At 40.1% G+C, this 19,442-nt stretch overlaps 1 protein-coding gene across 4 annotated transcripts in view; it reads right to left on the reverse strand.

Annotated features, from left to right (window-relative positions):
• The window catches only part of RABGAP1L (RAB GTPase activating protein 1 like), a 225,455-nt gene that overhangs the window by 49,105 nt on the left and 156,908 nt on the right, over positions 1–19,442 (reverse strand). For 3 of the 4 annotated variants that reach the window (XM_054286067.1, XM_054286068.1, XM_054286069.1), the window contains exon 19: positions 3,722–3,850. In XM_054286067.1, the coding sequence (XP_054142042.1) occupies positions 3,722–3,850 (129 nt within the window). Of the gene's footprint in view, positions 1–3,721; positions 3,851–10,502; positions 11,130–19,442 lie in introns of those variants that run through there. The other variant, XM_054286071.1, reaches the window with a different exon arrangement.

Here is a 19,442-nt window from a genome sequence, read left to right on the forward strand (position 1 = left end):
TGAATTAGTTCAAAATGCTCTTCAACAATGGAATATGACCCAACAAGCTCTGTAGGAAAACACTACTGTTAATTCTAATTCCACTGATGTTCCCAGTGATTTACTAGTAAATGACTGAAATCCAGACCTAGTGAATAACCACAAAAAATAATTCTTAATTGAAAAAGATATTCTCTAGCACATTCTACACAGATATTTCATTTAATAGCAGCTTTTCCCTTTGTATTTGCAGATCTACTCTTGAGAGAAAGACAGATACCAATCCTTTTTTTTTCCAAAAAGCAGTATGATAGAACTATTTCCAATACAGCACTTTCAAAATCCAAGGGTTACATCCTGAACTCACTGAAAAGTTGTGAAATTAAGGAGAAAAAGCATCAAGTAGTTTTAAATTTACCTTCTGCAGGACTAGAAAGAAGTAGCTCAGCTAAAGCTCAACAAAAAAGTAAGCAAGGAAAGGTGGATTTTTATTACATGTTAAACTCTTGTTTTGTTTTGCAGCAATGTGGGAACAAAATTAAAAGAAACACAGGAAAAGATGCAGCTTACTACAAACCCTGGCTACAACACAGTTCTGTTTTTAGGTTTTTATGCTGAGAAATCCAAAGAAAATCCTCCATTCACTTACTGTGTAATACTTGCTCTAAAACCCTCTATTGTTTAGTCTACAAATACTAATACGGCCCACAAGCAGTGGAAAGACACACAGTGCCTCTTTCATACAACACAAAAAAGCAGTTTAAGGGTCTGGTTTGGCTTTTTTTTTAACAGAAAAAATTTTGCTCCATTCAACAAGACAGACTATGCTCTTCACACAACCTCTGTTTTCCCTGGGGCTCCACCACTGGTGACGAGCAAGACTAAAATCTCCTGTTTGAGCATGCCAGCTCCTGCAATTACTAGCACCTGGTGGTAAATAAATTCAATGATTCTAATGTCTAATTATAGAATCATGGATCAGTTTAGGTTGGAAGTGATCTCTGGAGGACGTCTTGTCTAAACTACCCTTTAAAGGAGAGTGACCTACAGCAGCTCACTCAGGGCAATCTGTGTTTTGGGTGTCTTCACAGATAGAGACTCCAGAACCACAAGGGCAATGTGAAAATTGTGTATTTTATGATTGGCTTTTCGCAAATATTAAAATGAACATTATATGTGTTGTGTTAGAAAGTGATGCTGTATTCATTTTCTTAAGTAGTGTGTTAAATGTAGTTTTAGGTTATAAAAAAAAATAGAAACTATGCTGTGTAGGATACTTTTTTAAAGAAAGGACTCACAGCGAGATAGCAGCCACAGGACACCTGAATCTTTCAGAGAAATAATTTATTGCTCCATTATCAGAAGAAATGAACTTCTTTCCCACCTTGAAGGCACTGTTAGGATTCAGAGGAAGAAGCTGACACTGCCCAGACAGAATCCTGTGTTTGAATGGAATTTATGCATCATGTATGAGGTGTATGAATATGCAACAGGCTGTTGCTTCTAAGGGTTAATCCTCTGTTAACGGGTGTCCTTTTTCGGGCTTGTGCTGCCCAGAAAAAGGTACCCAGACTGTCTGTAACTCTGTGTTTTTATTGTCTCATATTGTCCTAATCCAAATTGCCCAAATTATTATTACTCTAATTGTATTACTATTTTAATAACCATTTTATTACTATTAAACTTTTGAAATTTTAAAAACAAGTGATTGGCATTTTTCACAGGCAACATGTTCCTGTCCTTCCTAGACAGTACAAAAAAACATGTCCAAAAGCCAATTTACTGTCAGCAGTTAAGAGGATCCTGAGACACACTGAGGACTCCAAAGCCACTGCTCCACATCCTCAGCCCACACCAGAGACCATGGCCAGAGAGATGCTCCAGTGACCATGGGGATGAGTGGCACCTGTGGCAAGGGTGCAAGTCTGGGGACACAAACTCATTTAATTTAAGTTTCACCCTCCCTCCAACATGGTCTTGTGCTGAGTTCCTCACATTGAGTTCCTGAAGCCCCTTACAGGATGAGTTGTATACCCAGGGAGTCAGCAGAGCCCAACTCTTATCACACCAAAGCAGCAGTTACTGACACAGCAGGAGGTGACTTCAACCTCCCTCTTTTTCCCACCCCTGACAGCCCAAAATCTTGGCTCTAAATTCTCCCTCCTTTTCAGTAATTCCTACTAATCCCCACACACTTCTCTAACACACAGGGGTGACTTGACTCCATGTTTGCTACACTCACCTGAGCTTTTCTCTTAACCAGAATCCAGTGTATGAAATCCTGTGTATGCAGTGAATTAAATCTGTCAAACCCTACCCCTTCCTGTCAACTAACAGTTTAGAATGTCACACTCTTCCCACAGCTGGCCCCAGGTGCTGAACCCTGAACATCTGCGTCAGGTGCATTTCAAAACATTTCCTCAATAAAGCACATCACATACACACACATCCAGTACTAAATGAAAAACTAATGACAAATTACACCATGTGACACACAATGTATTGCACAAGAAAAGGAGAAAGGCATGAGAAAATTGACAAATAGTTCTTCCAACAGGTACCATGAAGACTTCTATCTCCCATCAGAAAATACACACTGAGTAAGTGGCATAAAGATAATTCTCCTGTACTTGTTAAGTCCTTCAATTACTCATTTTCAACAACCAAGCAGAGGAAATACTAAACATCAAACTGCAGCCTTGTACTCACAAATAGTCTCTTTCAGCAGCAGAGTTGAAATTCAAGTACAATTTTACTAAAACATTTGTACAGATCTTCTTTTCCTTGGCTGGAATAAGTATTCAGATGGCAAGGCCTATTTTTTCACAAGATCAGTGTTTTAACCAGAAGGGAAAAAGCCCTTGCTTAATAAATGATGAAACAAAGCAGCACAAGGGAAATTAACAAATATATTGAGAGAGATAAAAAGAGGCAGAGTGTTGCAGGAACATTCTTCCTAGTGGGAAGTTCTCTGTGCATCACTTGCCACACCAAACATGCACTTCCCATCAGAGCTCACATTCCAAGAAATTACTAAAACACTTTTTCTCCATGATCAAACATTAAACCCCTCCATAGCAATACATATTTCAATTAAAAAAAAAATCTAGGACCTTCCAAATGACCACTTTATGAACCTCTGCAGCCATTTTGAACAGGTTTCCACCCTCAACAGCTTACAGTTATGCTTCTCTAATTTTGTTCAAGTCCACTACTTGTAGTCAGTAAGTTCAGAGTATCCTGACTTCTGACAGCAGAATCTTGGGTAAGGTAGAATATAAAAACATATTCTGTCTTGGTAAGCTTGATATACAAAAAAACTCATTTCTACCTCAATTCAAGTGTATTATACACAGCACTCATCAGATTAACAGCTTCTGAGCAAAACAAATCATATCTGAGCTTTGTTTGCATGATTATCATACAGTGATTAATTGGTTTACTGCAGTGACTGTTTATAAAACAAATAAGGAATTAGTGAATTTTGATAATTGTTGATGATGCACCATTTCTCTGTTTTAATTATTAGTTTGTACCCAAGTAGACAAAAAGAGAAAAGGTCACAGATTCACTTTCTTTAAAGACAGGAGGTGTGTGAGTAATTATACAAACATATATAACAGCAATAAAGCGGTGATTCAATTTCTTTACTTTCCACATGCTACTGCCATTCTTAACGTTGCATTTTACTCTTCCTGTAGAAACTCCTGGCTGAATGAGAAGCAATGAAGTCCATCCTTACCTTAATATTGCAAGCTTGTTCCATGAGTCTCCGGGCGTTCTCCTCAGCTCTGTACCTCTTGGGCAACTGAACCCTGAAGAATTTTAAAGCTCCTTCAAAATCAGCCTGGAGAAGGTCCTCTTTGGAGGTCTGCAATTAAACACAGGGAACTACAGTAAACCCTGGGAACATGCAGTCACGCTCTTCTACTTGATTTGTCATTTACTGGATGCATTCCAGACCACCAATATTCACATTAGCTCTAAGTCATCGTCCTTGAAATCAGCTCTTTTAACTCTGCTTCATAAAACAGAGGCAAAAGCCCATCCAGGGAATCCTAGGCAGGGCACCATGGAGGACTGCAACATGGGAATGGATTTTATTCTTCTATACCTGCCAGGTAAGAAAGGGATTCTGGCTCAGCCTGTCAAGATGTCAGTGAAGAGAAAAAAACAAAACAAACAAGCAAACAACCAAAACCTAGGAGAAATTCCTATATTTCATGGAAAGCTTGTGCATTAGTCCATTACTGATTCTCATGGTACTGCCTTAAAAAGACAAAGTACATATATTTAATGTATGTATAGTCACAGACATGAAAAGCAGAAGCCCATGATTTATATAAAGCATCAGCAAGTCAATGTGCTGAAGTCTGTGACACAATTTCTCAAAGAACACCGTGCCAGAAAACATTCTACACGTTTATTTCTACATCTGCCATGCTCCTGGACCTCTCAGTGCTATGAAGTCTAAAAGGTCAAAAGATGTTACACATTCACCATGAATCCACTTCAGTCCCTGACAGAGCCATGTGATTCACAGGGACAAATGTGTTCACCCTCCAGGTTACTGAGACCTGCACCAAGAGTTCAGAAGGTACAAATCCCAAGCCTTGGGATAGTTCCTTTAAATGAGTCACAGAAACTGAAGATCTTGACAAGACATTCAGGACATCATCTCAAAAATGTGAATTTCAAGGGTTTTAGCCCAGAAAAAGTAAACAAAATTCTGTCAACATAGGTACTCATATGGTGGAGATCTACACCATGTAATGTGTGTAACCGCAAATACCTCAGCAGCAACACAGGCACTTTTGGTTAAGGTTAATTTTGGTTAATTGCTGAATTAATTGCTCATGTACCACCACCACCACTATTTCCATGTATGCCAACATTTCCATGTGGGCATCCTCTGCTTTTTCATGAGGAACAAACACCCAGTGTCATTTTTTGCCTCATTACACACAGTGGGTACATTACACACACATCTGTTCAAAGTTTGATTCTTAACTGTGTTGTTATCCAACTTGAATCCAGAGAATCCCACAGTGGCTTGGGCTGAAAGGGACCTTAAAGGACACCTCATTGCAACCCCCTGCCATTACAGGGACACCTTCCACCATTCCAAGCTGCTCCAAGCCCCATCCAACCTGGCCTTGGACATTTCCACAGGTGGGGCAGCCACAGATTCTCTGGGCAACCTCTGCAGAGGGCCTCCCACCCTCACAGGGAAGAATTTCTTCCCAATATCTAATCTAACCCAGTCCTCTGGCAGTTTGAAGCCATTCTCCCTTGTCCTGTCACTCCAGGTCCTTTTCCAGTCCATGTCCAGCTCCGTTCTTTTCTTTCCTTATTGAGTTCACCCAAGATCTGTTTGATCTTCCTGTCGTACACTGCTGAAGAAGCTGCTGGGTCATCACTGCAAGGACCCAGGAAAAGCTGCCTTGGGGGTATTGATGAGAAGCAAACCATCAGCACCCCCAAGTGCTTCAGCTTTACAAACCATCCCATCTGATCCTGTCCACAATCGTTGGCAGCTGCACAACTTGGCTGAGGCCCAATCTGATCAGGCTGAAGTGTTGACAGAAAGCTGGGGCAGTTGGCATGGGATGAATTAGATCCACCATGGCCAACATCACACTTACCTTGGATGAGTCTTCCTGAGGCTGTCAATGCTCCTGCCACACTTAAAGCCAGATCACTAGGTTGGTTGTTGGAAGCTGTTGAGTGTGGTGGGAGCAGCTGGTTGCTCTGCCAAACCCATGCTGGAACCCAAGAGCTTCCAGGGAAGTTCAGTGGATAACAGTGGTGGAAAAGCAGTAAAGGTTTCACGGGATCATAGAATTGTTAAGGTTGGAAAAGCCCTCTAAGATCATCAAGCCCAAGCATTTACCCAGAACTGCCAAGTCCACTGCTAAACCATGCTCCTAAGTGCCACATGTGCACATCTTTGGAATTCCTTCATCACTTCCCCAGGCAACCTGTTACAATACCTGAGCACCCCTCCAGTGAAGAAATTTTTACTACTGTCCCAAAAATTCTATTTTGACACCCAGCTCATCTCTGTTCCTTTGTTCTCAGCCATGTTGCTATCTGCCATCACTACCCAATTAAAACAGACTTCCCAATTACACTGACAATTTGCCTTCTTGGGATGCTCCTGCACATCCAATCCTCTCCCCTTCCTTTACAGAAATTCTATGTAAAACATTTCAAATCAGATTTAGTTTTCCCAGGCCTCTGCTTGAATCATTGTCATAGTACTATTTTTAACAGTCCTCAACAAATTACATTTATTAAACTGTAACTATTGACAACTTCAAGTTCTCCATGCTGAAAAATCTGTAGTCAAATAAAATCCCATAAGATCATGGAAATAAGAACTTCTCTAACAGAGTTTGCTGAACTAATATTATAATTATGAAAACTGCAAACCATCAAATTGTACAAGTTGGTTAAATGAGTGATAGAGCTCAGGCATGCCAGTTCCTTTCACTTCACTGAAAATATTTTCATTTCCTTAAAATCATCTGTTCATCAAAATACTAGTTTCACAAGAAAACTATTAAAATCCCAAGAAAAAAAGTGAAAAAAAGAAATTTTGGCACCCCAGGACTCACATTTCTTGACATTTTATGACTTCAATCAATAAATTATAAAGATTCCTCTGGAAACTTCTGGCAGCTGTTTGAAAGGCAGAGATTTGTAAATCCTTGGTTGAAGTCACTCAACTCCTGAAACTCATCAACAGCTGATTTCTAAACAGCTGATTTCTCTTACTAAACAATCTGTAAGTTTAATGAGTTAATCATTAAAGTTTGGCAGGTGCATTGCATTTTTGTGCATTTGGGAACTTCGGGAAAGTTTTTATTATTATATATGTTATTTTAAAATAAACATATTTTTGATTAAAATACATTTTTAAACCCAAGCAAATAAAGAGAGTCAGAATTATGACACCAAGACTCTTTTTGCATTCTAGGGTTTGACTAAGTATGTTCTCAAATGTTCTTCCCATATCACTTAAGTATTTCAATACAGTCATAAAATTATCTTAAATTAATGAGTTGAAAATTAGGAAAAGCCCTTTCCCAAAAGTATTAGCAAAGCTTTCAAATCTAAAGGTAAAGTTTGGAAAAAGAGCAAATGTTCAAAAAGCAAGAACAGAACTTGAAAGCCTTAAATGATGCTAATCATTTTTTTTTAGTAAATAATGTTACTACTACTTTCCCCAAAATATTTAAGAAACTGTGATTAAGACAAAGGGAAAAGCCTTAGATCTTTTTCTTTAATTTAATTTCTCTGCCTTCAATTATTAATCCTGCAGCTTCATTTATTACTGACTCTATCAAAACTTCTATTCCCTCCTGGGAACCAACATAGTAAAAGAAATTTTGGATGAACAACACTGCACATCCTTAACTTAGTTCTTCCTCCTTCATAAAAACAGATAAAAATTCCTTATTTCCATGGAATTTTTGGTATCTGTTTAGATTACTGTAGAATGTCAGTGAGCATAAACCACCTGTTTTACACTTTATTGAATGTGTGTCAGAAATGAGGCCAAGAAGTTGAAGACTGAAAGAACCTGGCCATGCTTTACTATTAAATTTGCTTCTGGCACACTCAAAATATTTGTAAGTATCCTCCAATTTTACAGTATTTACATATATAAACATGAAATTTATGAATAGATATATTCATACATATATATGTTTGTATACCTATACACAAATATTATATTTATGTTTATATATAAAATACATACATATCTCTATGTACATAAAATTTATAAATGTATATACATATATGTATATACATAAATATATGTATATACATACAATATTTATTTACATAAGTATATATAGCATAGATTATATACAATATGATATTATAATATCTATATATTATATAGATATAAATAATAATATATAGATATAATATATATAATATATAAGTATCTTTTGTTATTTAATGCCTATAACACAGAGATTTTAACTTCTTAAAAAAACTTTCTGGTTTTAACTTCTTAAAGAAGATACACAGATAGATAAAAGCATGTTCTCTGTGCCATAACCAGAGAAAAAATCAGTAAAACCAAGGTACACAAGCTATTTATTGCTGACCCAGAATGCAGTGCTGCATGCTGCAGGACTTTGCTCTGTGCTGCCCCTTGACAGGAGCCACAGAGCTGAGAGCTGCCCAGTGAAATTTACATTTCACAGAGGAAGTGTAAGAAGACTCCTGACCTTCTGTGCTGGATAAACTCGGGCTCCAGGCCTGGGCAAGTTTGGTGGACAGAGCTGCTGCTGCAGTAACATCAGAACACACTTCTAGGGCAATACACCAAACTCCTTTGCTGGCATCTTTTATGCTACATTATCAAACACTTATTTTCCTAAATTAAATCCATGCTGTTAACACATTGGTACAAAAATGCTGTGGAAAAAAAAACAAACAACACCTCAAGGTTTGTGAGTGGAGAGCTGGGATCCACAACCACAGCACTGATCTTGTGCACACTCAGTGAATCCCTCTTCAGCCCTGCCTTTCTATGCAGCTCCGAACTGACATGGCAAAGTTCATTCTGCCACACACAGAACTGATGCAGGTGGGTAAGAAAATCTCCTGGATTCACCCACTCTGGGTCATTCCAAAGGGAGCAAACCCCCAGAACTGGTGCTGTTCTACTGCCCACAAGTGTGCTCAGGTAGGAGGTGATCAGAATTTTTCTAAGACTGGCATCGAGGTTATAGATTGTATTTATCACATAACACTGCAACAACACATGCCCTACCCAACCCAGGCATTTATTCCCAAAACTGCAGCAGAGAGAGAAGCTATGCATATTAAAAAAAAAAAGAAAAGAAGTGTTTAATTTTATGAAACACTGATGTTTTGAAGGATCTTCAGTACTGATTAAAGTACAAATTCCTGGTCCTTAGAATGTCTCATTTTTAACATATTATCAGAACACAGTCTCTCCTTTCTGAGAAGGGTGTGTGTCAAAAGGCCTGTTGTCAGGACAGGCACATTTGACTAAAAAAGCCTGACAGGGAATCACATTGACTCTGCAAGTCAAGTCTCTCTCATGACACAAAGCACTATTTGTGTTCTTTTACCTTTTCACACTCTTTATTTCCTTTTAATAAACAATACTATGCCACTCAGCAAAGCCAAACTGCCTGAAGATAAGGGATGTGAAATTGCCTGGTGTTTCCATGGGCCAGATACAAAGCCTGGTTAAGTCAGGTGAAAAACAGCTGGGTGGTTTTGTCTCTGCTTTCCTTAGAGCTCATCACAGCACAATTCAGGGTGATTTGGCAGCCCTTGCCCAAGAAACCATCAGCAGGATGAGTGTTTTTGTACACTGGGAGATAACTGGAATAATGATAACACACCCAGCAGCTCAAACCATGCATCATCAGGGACTAGACACAATTCTACAAGTGACTGTAAATCCCCAGATCCAGCTGCACTGTAGCAATGTGAATTTTTTATTTTTATTTGGTACCTCCCAGAGCAGGGACACAGTGTTCCAAGCGCCCACGCTGTCTGTACGACTGAACAGGTTGTAACACACAGAGCACATGGATTCCTGTGGATCCTGAGCAGCACCAAGATGGGTTCAGCAGGATGAAAAAAATGGACAGGTCACCACAATATGGGTGTGGGGATAAAGGAAAGGCACCATAGGAAATGAGGGGGAGCAGGAAAGGACTGTGTTCCCATGGATCACACAGAAATGCCATTCTGGTGTGCCAGGCCAGGGACAGAGCTGCAGCCAGGCGTGGTTACAGCACCCTGAGCAGACATAGCCAGGTCTAGGCACTGACTCCCAGATTTGCCACTCTTCTATAGGCTTGAGGCTGCTTTGTACAGCAGCAGAAATGATAAAAGCGTGTTCTCTGTGCCATAGCATGGCACACCAACTGCAGGCACCCCCCACACAGACAGCATTTGCCATGATGGATGAAAACACCCTTAACAATTTATTTCCCAGATCATTCTACACAGGCATTTTCAACTTTTTTACATACTGTCAACTGTCTTTCCAAAACCAAACACAGAAACAGATGAAAACCAAAATGCATCACCACAGCCTGATTTAAATGATGAGTTTTAAAAGCCAACCTATGATGTGAAAAGTATAAAGTCTGAAATGCTGACCATTAATGCACTTGGCGTCAGTACCTAGAAGGTGACTGGGCACACTGCTTATCTGGAATCATTACTGAGAACAAAAGCACTCAGGGATTTAGGAAACATGGTTTTTTATGATTCAGCCCTGGCTGATGATCCTTCAAGCTAGTTAAGGAGTGGCACTGGTCCCCATTAGCAGGACTAGAGTCCAGCCTTGCTGAGCTAACATCAGAGAGGAGGACTCAGTGCTTAAGAGATGGATTATGAAGAGCTGAGAGGAAAAAACAAGAGCCCTCTCATCCCTCCTGGGGGCAGAGGCAGGGTTGGGAGGGGGAATGGCCAATTCCCAAGGAATTCATTTCACGAAAAGGTGATCTCACCGCAAGCAGCCGAGGCACAAAGAGGCGATGCCCCATGCCCAGAAGTTCCAGCACCCGACACGCGTATTCATTCACCAGCTTGCTCCTCTCGTCGTGCATGTCCTGGGACTTCTTGGCAGGTGGGGTGAGCTTGGGAGCCGGGCTTTTGCAAGGTACCCCTTCTTCCATGAGCAGCAAGTAGTAAGAATCCAGAGTGAGAAGAACAGGCTTTATGAACGGCAATTTCCAAAAGTGCAAGATGAGGAGAGCCAGCCTCCAGTCTCTGGAATGGGTTTGGATGGCTGCTCCAGCAACGCCCCTTAGCCTCTCAGGAGGAGAAAAGCATCTTTGCTAAGAATCAAGGAAAAATATGATCCACCGTGCTGGCTCAGCCAGAGTCCGAAGGAGATTTGAAAAACAAACCAGAGAAACCATGGATCTAAAAATGCACATAAAAAGCAGGAAAATGGCAGGGAACGAGCACGGACGGAGCAGCTGGGCTGGGAGTAGAGCAAGGGCGAGCGGCGGGGGCTCAGTGCGGGTGTGCGGGAGCCGGGAAGGGCAGCAGAGCCCGGGCAGTTGTGAGGCTGCACAGAGAAAAGGATGAGCTCATTGCAATCCCGCTCCGACAGCTCAGCATCAGCCACGAACGGGTGGGAAAGGGGGGCTGGGAGCAGCAGGAGGAGGAGAAACAGGAGGAGGAGGGGGTGCCTGGGCACCGGCAGCCTCTCAGGGGGAGAATGCCGTAATAAGAAACCAATGGTGAGCACGGACGGACGGACGGCTCCCACCCTCCGCCAGCTCGCTGCTGGGCTCTGGCTGTTCCATCAGAAGCACATCAGCCGCATCCTTTCAGGCTCCCTCGCGGGGAGAAATCGGCATCCCAGCCGATGGAATCGCTCGTACATGCAGCCTGCTTGGGAATGATGAAACAGCCACGGTGTGGGTGGGGCAGGGCATCCCAACCCTGCCAATGGCCACCGGAGCGGGGCCAGGCTGGGGGGATGCGCCCGGGGAGCCACACACAGCCCAGCCCGTCTGTGGCTGAAACTCAGTCATGTAAAACACCCGCGCTGCGCTCTCGGGAGGTGCTTCTAAACCCGGAGGCGATGGGCACACAGGGAGTGATGTCAGCACATGCGTTTGGATGGATTCTAGAAAAGCGGCGCACGTTTGCGAGCAGAATGCAATGATGTCACACCTGGAGCGGCCCGGGCACCTCCCTGTGCCGAGCACGGCCCACCTGCCTCGGCCATCTGCCACAGGCAGCCCCGCAGGTGCTGCTCCAGCTCGCACGGCTGGCTTGGAAAACATGGCTTGGTGAAAAATGCCTGTTTTATGATTGGCTTTTGGCAAATATTAACATGAATATTGTATGTGTTGTGTTAGAAAGTAATGCTGCATTAATTCTCTTAAGTAGTGTGTTAAAGATCAGTTAACACACTACTAGAATCGGTTTTAGGTTATAAGAAATGTTAAAATAGAAACTATGCTATGTAGGGTACTTGTTTTAAATAAAGGACTCGCAGCGAGATAGCAGCCACAGGACACCTGAATCTTTCAGAGAAAGAGAATTTATTGCTCCATTATCAGAAGAAATGAACTTCTTCCCACCTCGAAGACGCTGTTAGAATTCAGAGGAAGAAGTTGACGATGACCAGACAGAATCCTGTGTTTGAATGGAATTTATGCATCATGTATGAGGTGTATGAATATGCAACAGGCTGTTGCTTCTAAGGGTTAATCCTCTGTTAACGGGTGTCCTTTTTCGGGCTTGGGCTGCCCAGAAAAAGGTACCCAGACTGTCTGTAACTCTGTGTTTTTATTGTCTCATATTGTCCTAATCCAAATTGCCCAAATTATTATTACTCTAATTGTATTACTATTTTTTATAACCATTTTATTACTATTAAACTTTTGAAATTTTAAAAACAAGTGATTGGCGTTTTTCACATCTTTATGCTCGTTCCTTTACACTCCTCCTGCTCACCATTAAATGGGGTGTGTAACAGAACAACACCCATTTCCAATCACTTTCCAATTGCAACACACAGAAATACTCCACATTTCTAACATAAAGCTCATAATTTAAAATATTGTGAGAAGCTCTAAAACACATCAATGGCAAACAGTTCTGTAACTGTGTATTTTAACTCTAAAAATAATTTTCCTAACGTATCAAGAAAAAAGCAAATTTACTTCAAAAACTAATAGAAAGTAAATATCCATAGGATGAGGTCACTGATTTAAAGTAATAAATAGACTTATGAGTAGATAAAATGTGGAAATCATTGAGTGAAAAGTAAACTGGGTATAATTATACTAAGAAATTTAATTTATTTAATCTGTATTTTAATATATAGGGTGATAGGGAGTGATATTTGAAGATGCTGGCTTGAGGTGACACATGAAGGAGTTGGGAAAAGCATTAAAGCAGAAGTCAGAAGTCCAAGGCACCAGATTATGCCAATGGGGCCTCAAGGATGATGATGCAGGATTGACTCAGCTGAAGGCCCTGCAGATGTGCAGTAGTGAACAGGCTGCTAGCACAGATGGTGCTCTGCCAGCTGCTTTAAATACCCCAGCTTCCAAACCAGTGTTCTGCAGGTGAAAATCTGCAAAGGCTGCTGCAGCTCTGCCAGGCTGAGATGCAGGTGTTCACTGAGGGCCTTGTGCACAGAAGCCACAACCAACACACATTTCATTCCAGTTTAAGGCTGTGGCCAGGATGGGAATTCTCCCATTTTTTTCCAGGCTCCATACACAGCAGTTCCAGAGATTCAGGTTTATTTCTCAGCCTGTGATCTGCACACAGGCGCCCAATCCAGCACAGCTTACACACCAGAAATGTTTGTAGGGAAAGGGTTTAAAGGAAAGGAGGCAGCTTTGCCTATTTCTGAATTCTATGTTAAACACATGCTGGTCAGCATGATATTCTAGAAACATCAGGTTCTGCTGCTCTATGTGAATGAAAACCTTGCTTAAAACATTAAAAATGAAAAAGTAAGAGCACTGGAAGTGCTGGGAAGAATTGCAGAACTGACCAGGCACAGAGCCACCAGTGACCCCAACAGGATGGGGAATTCAGAGCACCAGCAGTGTCAAAAGCCTTTAATTGTTGTGTAAATCAGACTTTAATCAGCTAATAGCTCTGACAGAAATTCAGGTTTGGTTCATTTTGGTTAAGGTCTAGGCCTATGAAAAATGGAATTAACTGATGATTAAAAAAAAGTCTGGAAGTCTAAAAATTTGTAATGCGATCCAATAGTTAGAGGGGAAAGCCAGGTGAATTCAGGTTATAAATGAGGTGCAATTTTTTAGGAATGAGGAAAATTACCTGCAGGATTATTTCCCCAAGCGATGTAGTCTACTACCATCACTATATTTTCTACATCAGGCCTGGATTTTTTTAAAGAAGAGGTTTCAAATACAAAAACTTCCAAGGCTTGACCAAAAAATCTCCTTAATTTTATCAGCTGAAATCCATTGTTCCATGTTTTTCAGCAACTCCTTTCACACAGTGTAACTGTAAACCATCATTCAGATTTTTACATTTCCTATCATTCTTATTTATTTCGATATCCTCACTGAACACATATCTTATTTTTATCCATGTCTGACCAGGAATTGTGATTTTTCCTTCATGTATGCCATTGGATTGCTGTCTCAAATTCTTCAGAAAGGCCTGACTGAAGTGAATTTAAAACCTAAAAATGGCCAAAAAGGTAATAACTAAGGCAGAAACTAAGATATCTGAGGATAAATACACATTACTCATGCTTTGACTTCCATCTCATGGTCTATCTGGTCTGTAAGTGCAGGTAAATTCTGTTTCTGGCCTTCCTATCCATGAAATGCCTGCTCACTCACACAGCTCTGATGCAGTTCAGACTCACACAGCTGAGGACCACTGAACTCAGAAGAAATTAATGCCAAAATAGTCTCACAGTAAACAAAACCATACAGAATATTACTTGAAATTATCTATATTCTGTACCAAGATACCAAGGATCTTGATGGGCAGTCCTTTATAAATCTCTGCATTTTAAAATATTAAATCTCTGTATTTCAGTGGCAAAAATTACTGACTTTGAAAAGCTAAATAGACTAAGATGGGAAGAAAAAAGGTTATATTTGAAGTCTGTGGTATTTTCAGGGTACTCAGCACGAAGGAGGAATTGATGAATCTGACTCCATGTTCTTAGAAGGATTATATTATGTTATGTTATGTTATATTATATTATGCTATACTAAAACTATAGTAAAGAATAGAGAAAAGACACTTTACAGAAGGCTTAACAAGATAGTAATGAAAAACTTGTGACTCCTTCCAGAGTGCCAACACAGCTGACTGTGATTGGTCATTAGATTAAAACAATTCACATGTTGGATAAACAATCTCCAACCACATTCCAAAGCAGCAAAACACAGGAGAAGTAAACAAGATAATTTTTCCCCGAGACTTCTCAGCTTCCCAGGAGAAGAAATCCTGGCAAAAGGATTTTTCAGAAAACATGACAGTGACATTGGTCTACTCCTGTCAAAGGATAAGATATTCAGCACCAGAACAGCTCTGAAAATCCACATGAATGACATCATGGCCACAGTAAGAATTTACCTCTTATCAGAAATTACTTTGTGTTTTCTGTTCTTCAGGCTAATTACAGCTGTGTAATCTGGATTTAGCAAAGGAGAGAACACATGAAACCAACTGGTTTCCACAGCAGGTTCCAGCAGGGATCCATGCTGGTTGGTTCCTGAACACCTTGGGAAGAGGGGGAAGGATGGGATGATTGTCTGCAGATCTCCTAAATTATTCAGGGATTTAAAGACAGGGGTTACAATAAAGAACTGCAGAAGGGTCATAAAAGACTGAGTGACTGGGCAGTAGAACAGCCAAGGAAAGCCAGTGCAGATAAATCTAAATTGATACATATGGAGAACAGCATCAATTTTCCACATAAATGATAGACTGAGAGCTGACAATTGCTACTCAGAAATGGATCTTGGGACTCACTGAGGAGAGTCCTATGAAAATATCAGATCAGTGCACAGTGGAGGTGAACAAAATGCACCAAATGGTGGGAGCTAATGAGGAAAGAGCAGAGATCTAACCAGAGAACACCATTATTCTTTAGTAACTTCATGTGGCATTCTTCTCTGGCATCATTCACCATGCTGATCCTCCCTTTTCAAAAGAGGGATAACAGAGATGGAGAAGTATTTAGAGAGAATCAGAAAGCTCCAAAAGGAGGAGATAAGAACAGACTGTGATTATTAAGCCTTGAAAACAGAAATTGCTGCCTTATAAAGTCCTGAGTGTAGTGGAGAAAATGAAGAGATAGCAAGTGTCCAAAATGCCTGCTGACACAGGAACCTCGCATCAAAGTCACAGGGTCCAAAGCAAACAAAATAATCATTAAACTGAGAAAATCTCTGTGGTACTTACTCACATGTGTTCAAAAAGCCAACAAAAAAAGGCCATGAAATAACAATCCATGCAGAATTATTAAACATGAGACATCACTTTTTTCTCAGAGGTTTCAAGACATAAATTGCCAGAGGAAAAAGAAAATTCTTAGAAGTCTTTCCCACATACCTGCAGCTGGCAATGAGACACTGAGGTAGACAACCCAGTACAAGGCTGGTGTGGAATGATGATTTGTATGTTTTCATTCACTTCAATGACATTCTTGGAGAAAATAGTTTCCCAAAGAATGATTAAATTTGCTAGGTACATGAAATAGACACACAATATTTAAATTATACTTAAAATAATTATAATATTTATTTTTATATATAAATATTTAATAATGATTTTAAAAAATTATAATGAAAATAATGGTTTCAGTCAGAACTGTATGCAACCCTGAAAACACCATCTTATCTTTCCAACATCTAGAAATTACCAACACATGATATAATAGGAATCATTAATATATAAATCACAGTTCAGTGCTGCTAAAGACATTCAGGTCAACAAATTTCATGTTATTTTCTCTGCTATCAATCTTCTTTTTGAAAAGGGAGTATCTCTCCACCCTCAAAATTCAAAACTTAGGGTGAACATTCACCGAATTGGAGTAGAACTGATTTTAGGTGCGAGGAGATCAAATGGGCAGAGAGACTAATTAATCAGCACAGGATGGATTTTCAACACACAAATAAATGTGGACTTGTAAAAATAGAAAATTTGTTATATTAAGGCTGGAAAATCAGTGGTCTGGAAGTTAAATGATTCTGGATATTTTCAAGCACAGATTTCTCTTTCTAAAGACATAATCTCCAAAAGTCACCCAAGAGAGGTTTTTGGGGTAGAGAAAGTAGGTCTGTGGGAAGAATTATTTAGCCCAGCAAAACTTAAAATTTAAGGAAATCTTCAATTAAAAATACAAAACCAGTACTCTGAGAGCCTCTTAAAGCCTGAATTTGGAGAACAGATGGTCCTGATCTCTAGCTCCAAAGAATTCAGGATCCTCTTCACTTCTTCAGGTGTCAGTTCTTAGCTGGGATCAGTTACATGAAGAAGATATAAAAAAGGTGATATAAAAATAAAGGACATCCATTTTGCCTTTGATTCTACTGTGGATATTTCTGTTTTATTCCTTGACAAGAGCCTTTTGAAAATGTAATGCAATTATACAGTGGACTAAACCAGCTCACCTAGAACTAAACCCAGTTCTGGCTGGAAAGAAGTCCTGCTTGTCACTTTGTCAACTACTGGCCTAAAGCAATGCTGACTTAAAAATCAGTTCAGGCTCCCCAAGCCATTGCAAATGCAAAGAAAGAACAGAGCAAGAATCAAGCAACCACATTAACTCTTCAACACAAGGCCAAAGTCACATTACCTACAGTCTTAGTGCACTTGTCATCTGATACCTCTCCAAAAATTACAGTAATTGCCATAATTTCATTCCTGACTCAAAGGCAATTGGCATTTCTGAATTATCTACATTGGCAATATGCAAGTTTTACCTAAAACAAGCACCTGTGCAGTCTTCACTGCCTTCAGAGGCTTAGCCAATAAGATTATAGAGAATTTCTATAAGATATGGAAGAAGTTGGTCACTCAAACTTTTTCTTATATTGCTTGCTTTCATATAAGGGATAAAACTGATTTCCTTACTTGCTGTGATGACTTGAACCCCTTGTGTTTTTCCTTTTTCATTTCCTTAAAAGACAAGACTACTTTTGAAACATTAATGCCCCAGGCTAGATTGTGGCAAGTGATAATTTCAGGAGCAGATGATCAAGGGAGGCACAATCCCAAGGGATGTCCCACTGGTCATTTCACTTTCCATTGGCAGCCACACATTCACATTCCCCTGAGGGAATGAAAGGGTAGAACTTTCCCATGATCAGCAGGACCTAAGGTGCTCAAAGACAGATGACTGCTCTGACTACCTCCACTTCTCACAAGGAGAAATTTTAAAACTGTGCCTTTAACACAGAACAAAATTTCAGATCTGATTTGAAGGTTCTGGTGGAAGTGGAAATTCAGGAGAGAACTGATCTGGGTAAAATCTGAGAGAGGTTAGGTCAGATGTCTGCCCAAGGAAGACTAAATGAAGAAAGAAAACCTACAATTGATGATGTGTTCCTTAAGAATTGAAATGTGAATGTATACAGAAGTACAGCCCAAATTCATTCAGAATTTTTGCTGTTACACAAATTCTCTTCTAAGGTCGGGACAAAGTATTTGTGGAACCCTCTGGTTAGTCAGGAATAATATTTCACACAAACATAAGAGCACAACACAGTCTTCAGAGTTATCAGAGAAAATTCTTTAGAAATAAGAAAATACAACATGATGTGACCCCTGTTAAAGATCCAGTCACTTTGGAGATGATGCAGAAGATGCACAGGAGTTCAACAACACTGAGATTACTGGGTTATTTAATAAACAATGTGAATGGGATCTACCAACATTTCAAGGTGATAAAAGCAAGTGGGAGTGGTGCTGGAAGGGAACTGCCTACGTTGAAGGACAATGCTGATGTAAGAGTAGCTGAGGGTAAAACCGTCGGTGATAAATCTCATCAGGACTAAGAGAAATGGCCTTCCAGCACAGTTCTGAAAGCTGCTGGTGCAGGTTCTGAAATAGATGCTGTGTCACATAATGACACAACAGAGCAGAGAAGCAGTTCTTCAGCCCAGGAGGTTTTTTCAGTCCAGATACAGAATGAAATAAAGGTAATAAATAACCCTCCTTACCCAAGGTAATTTTGACACATTTTCTTTTAGAATCTATATCTGCCATCCCTGCCATTGTAATTGGGGTAGTGTTCCCTGATGTCTGGACACTGACTGACACAAAGGGCTTTGAGACTGAAAGGTGCCAGCAGAAATAACCAAGAAACACAACTCCCCTGTTTGTGTAATACTCAGGTATCTCCTATCACATGCAGAGAGGAGGAGTGAGTGTCAGAACTCACAAGGCCCATTAGAAATGCTGCTTATCTTGACCTGAATTCAAGGAAAAATGCAGAAAAGTACTGGGTTTAAGATATTATAGGGACCAGAGTAAATCTCTCTAAGATAACAAAGCACTGGCTGGAAAACACAAGCAGTAACAAAAACATTTCTCACTCCTTTCTACCCATTTTCTTTTCAGTATCATAAGCCTTCCCGATCTGAACTATGACATTCCTTGATCATTAAGCAACATATTTTTTAACAGTAAACAAAAAACTCAACAAGCAAAATGTTGAGCTTAAGTGTTGTGGATCACAAACTTTGTGAGGAGATAACTCTAAAAATGAAATGTTTGGACATGCACCTATTTTTAAAGCCTCTGGTTCACTTTTACATTTCCAGTGACCACGCACTCTTTCTTCTCTGCCTTTTCAGAAATTAACAGCCACAACAGTAGTGAATCTAGAGCCTGAATTCTGCACAATCATGTATTTTAATTCCTGCCTCAGTTTGCTAATTCCAAAATAAAGTTTGCCTTTAGCTAGT

Source organism: Melozone crissalis, unplaced genomic scaffold (genome assembly GCF_028551555.1).
Source record: "Melozone crissalis strain CALT ecotype California unplaced genomic scaffold, PUWL_Pcris_2 ptg000045l_1, whole genome shotgun sequence".
Lineage (NCBI taxonomy): Eukaryota > Metazoa > Chordata > Aves > Passeriformes > Passerellidae > Melozone > Melozone crissalis.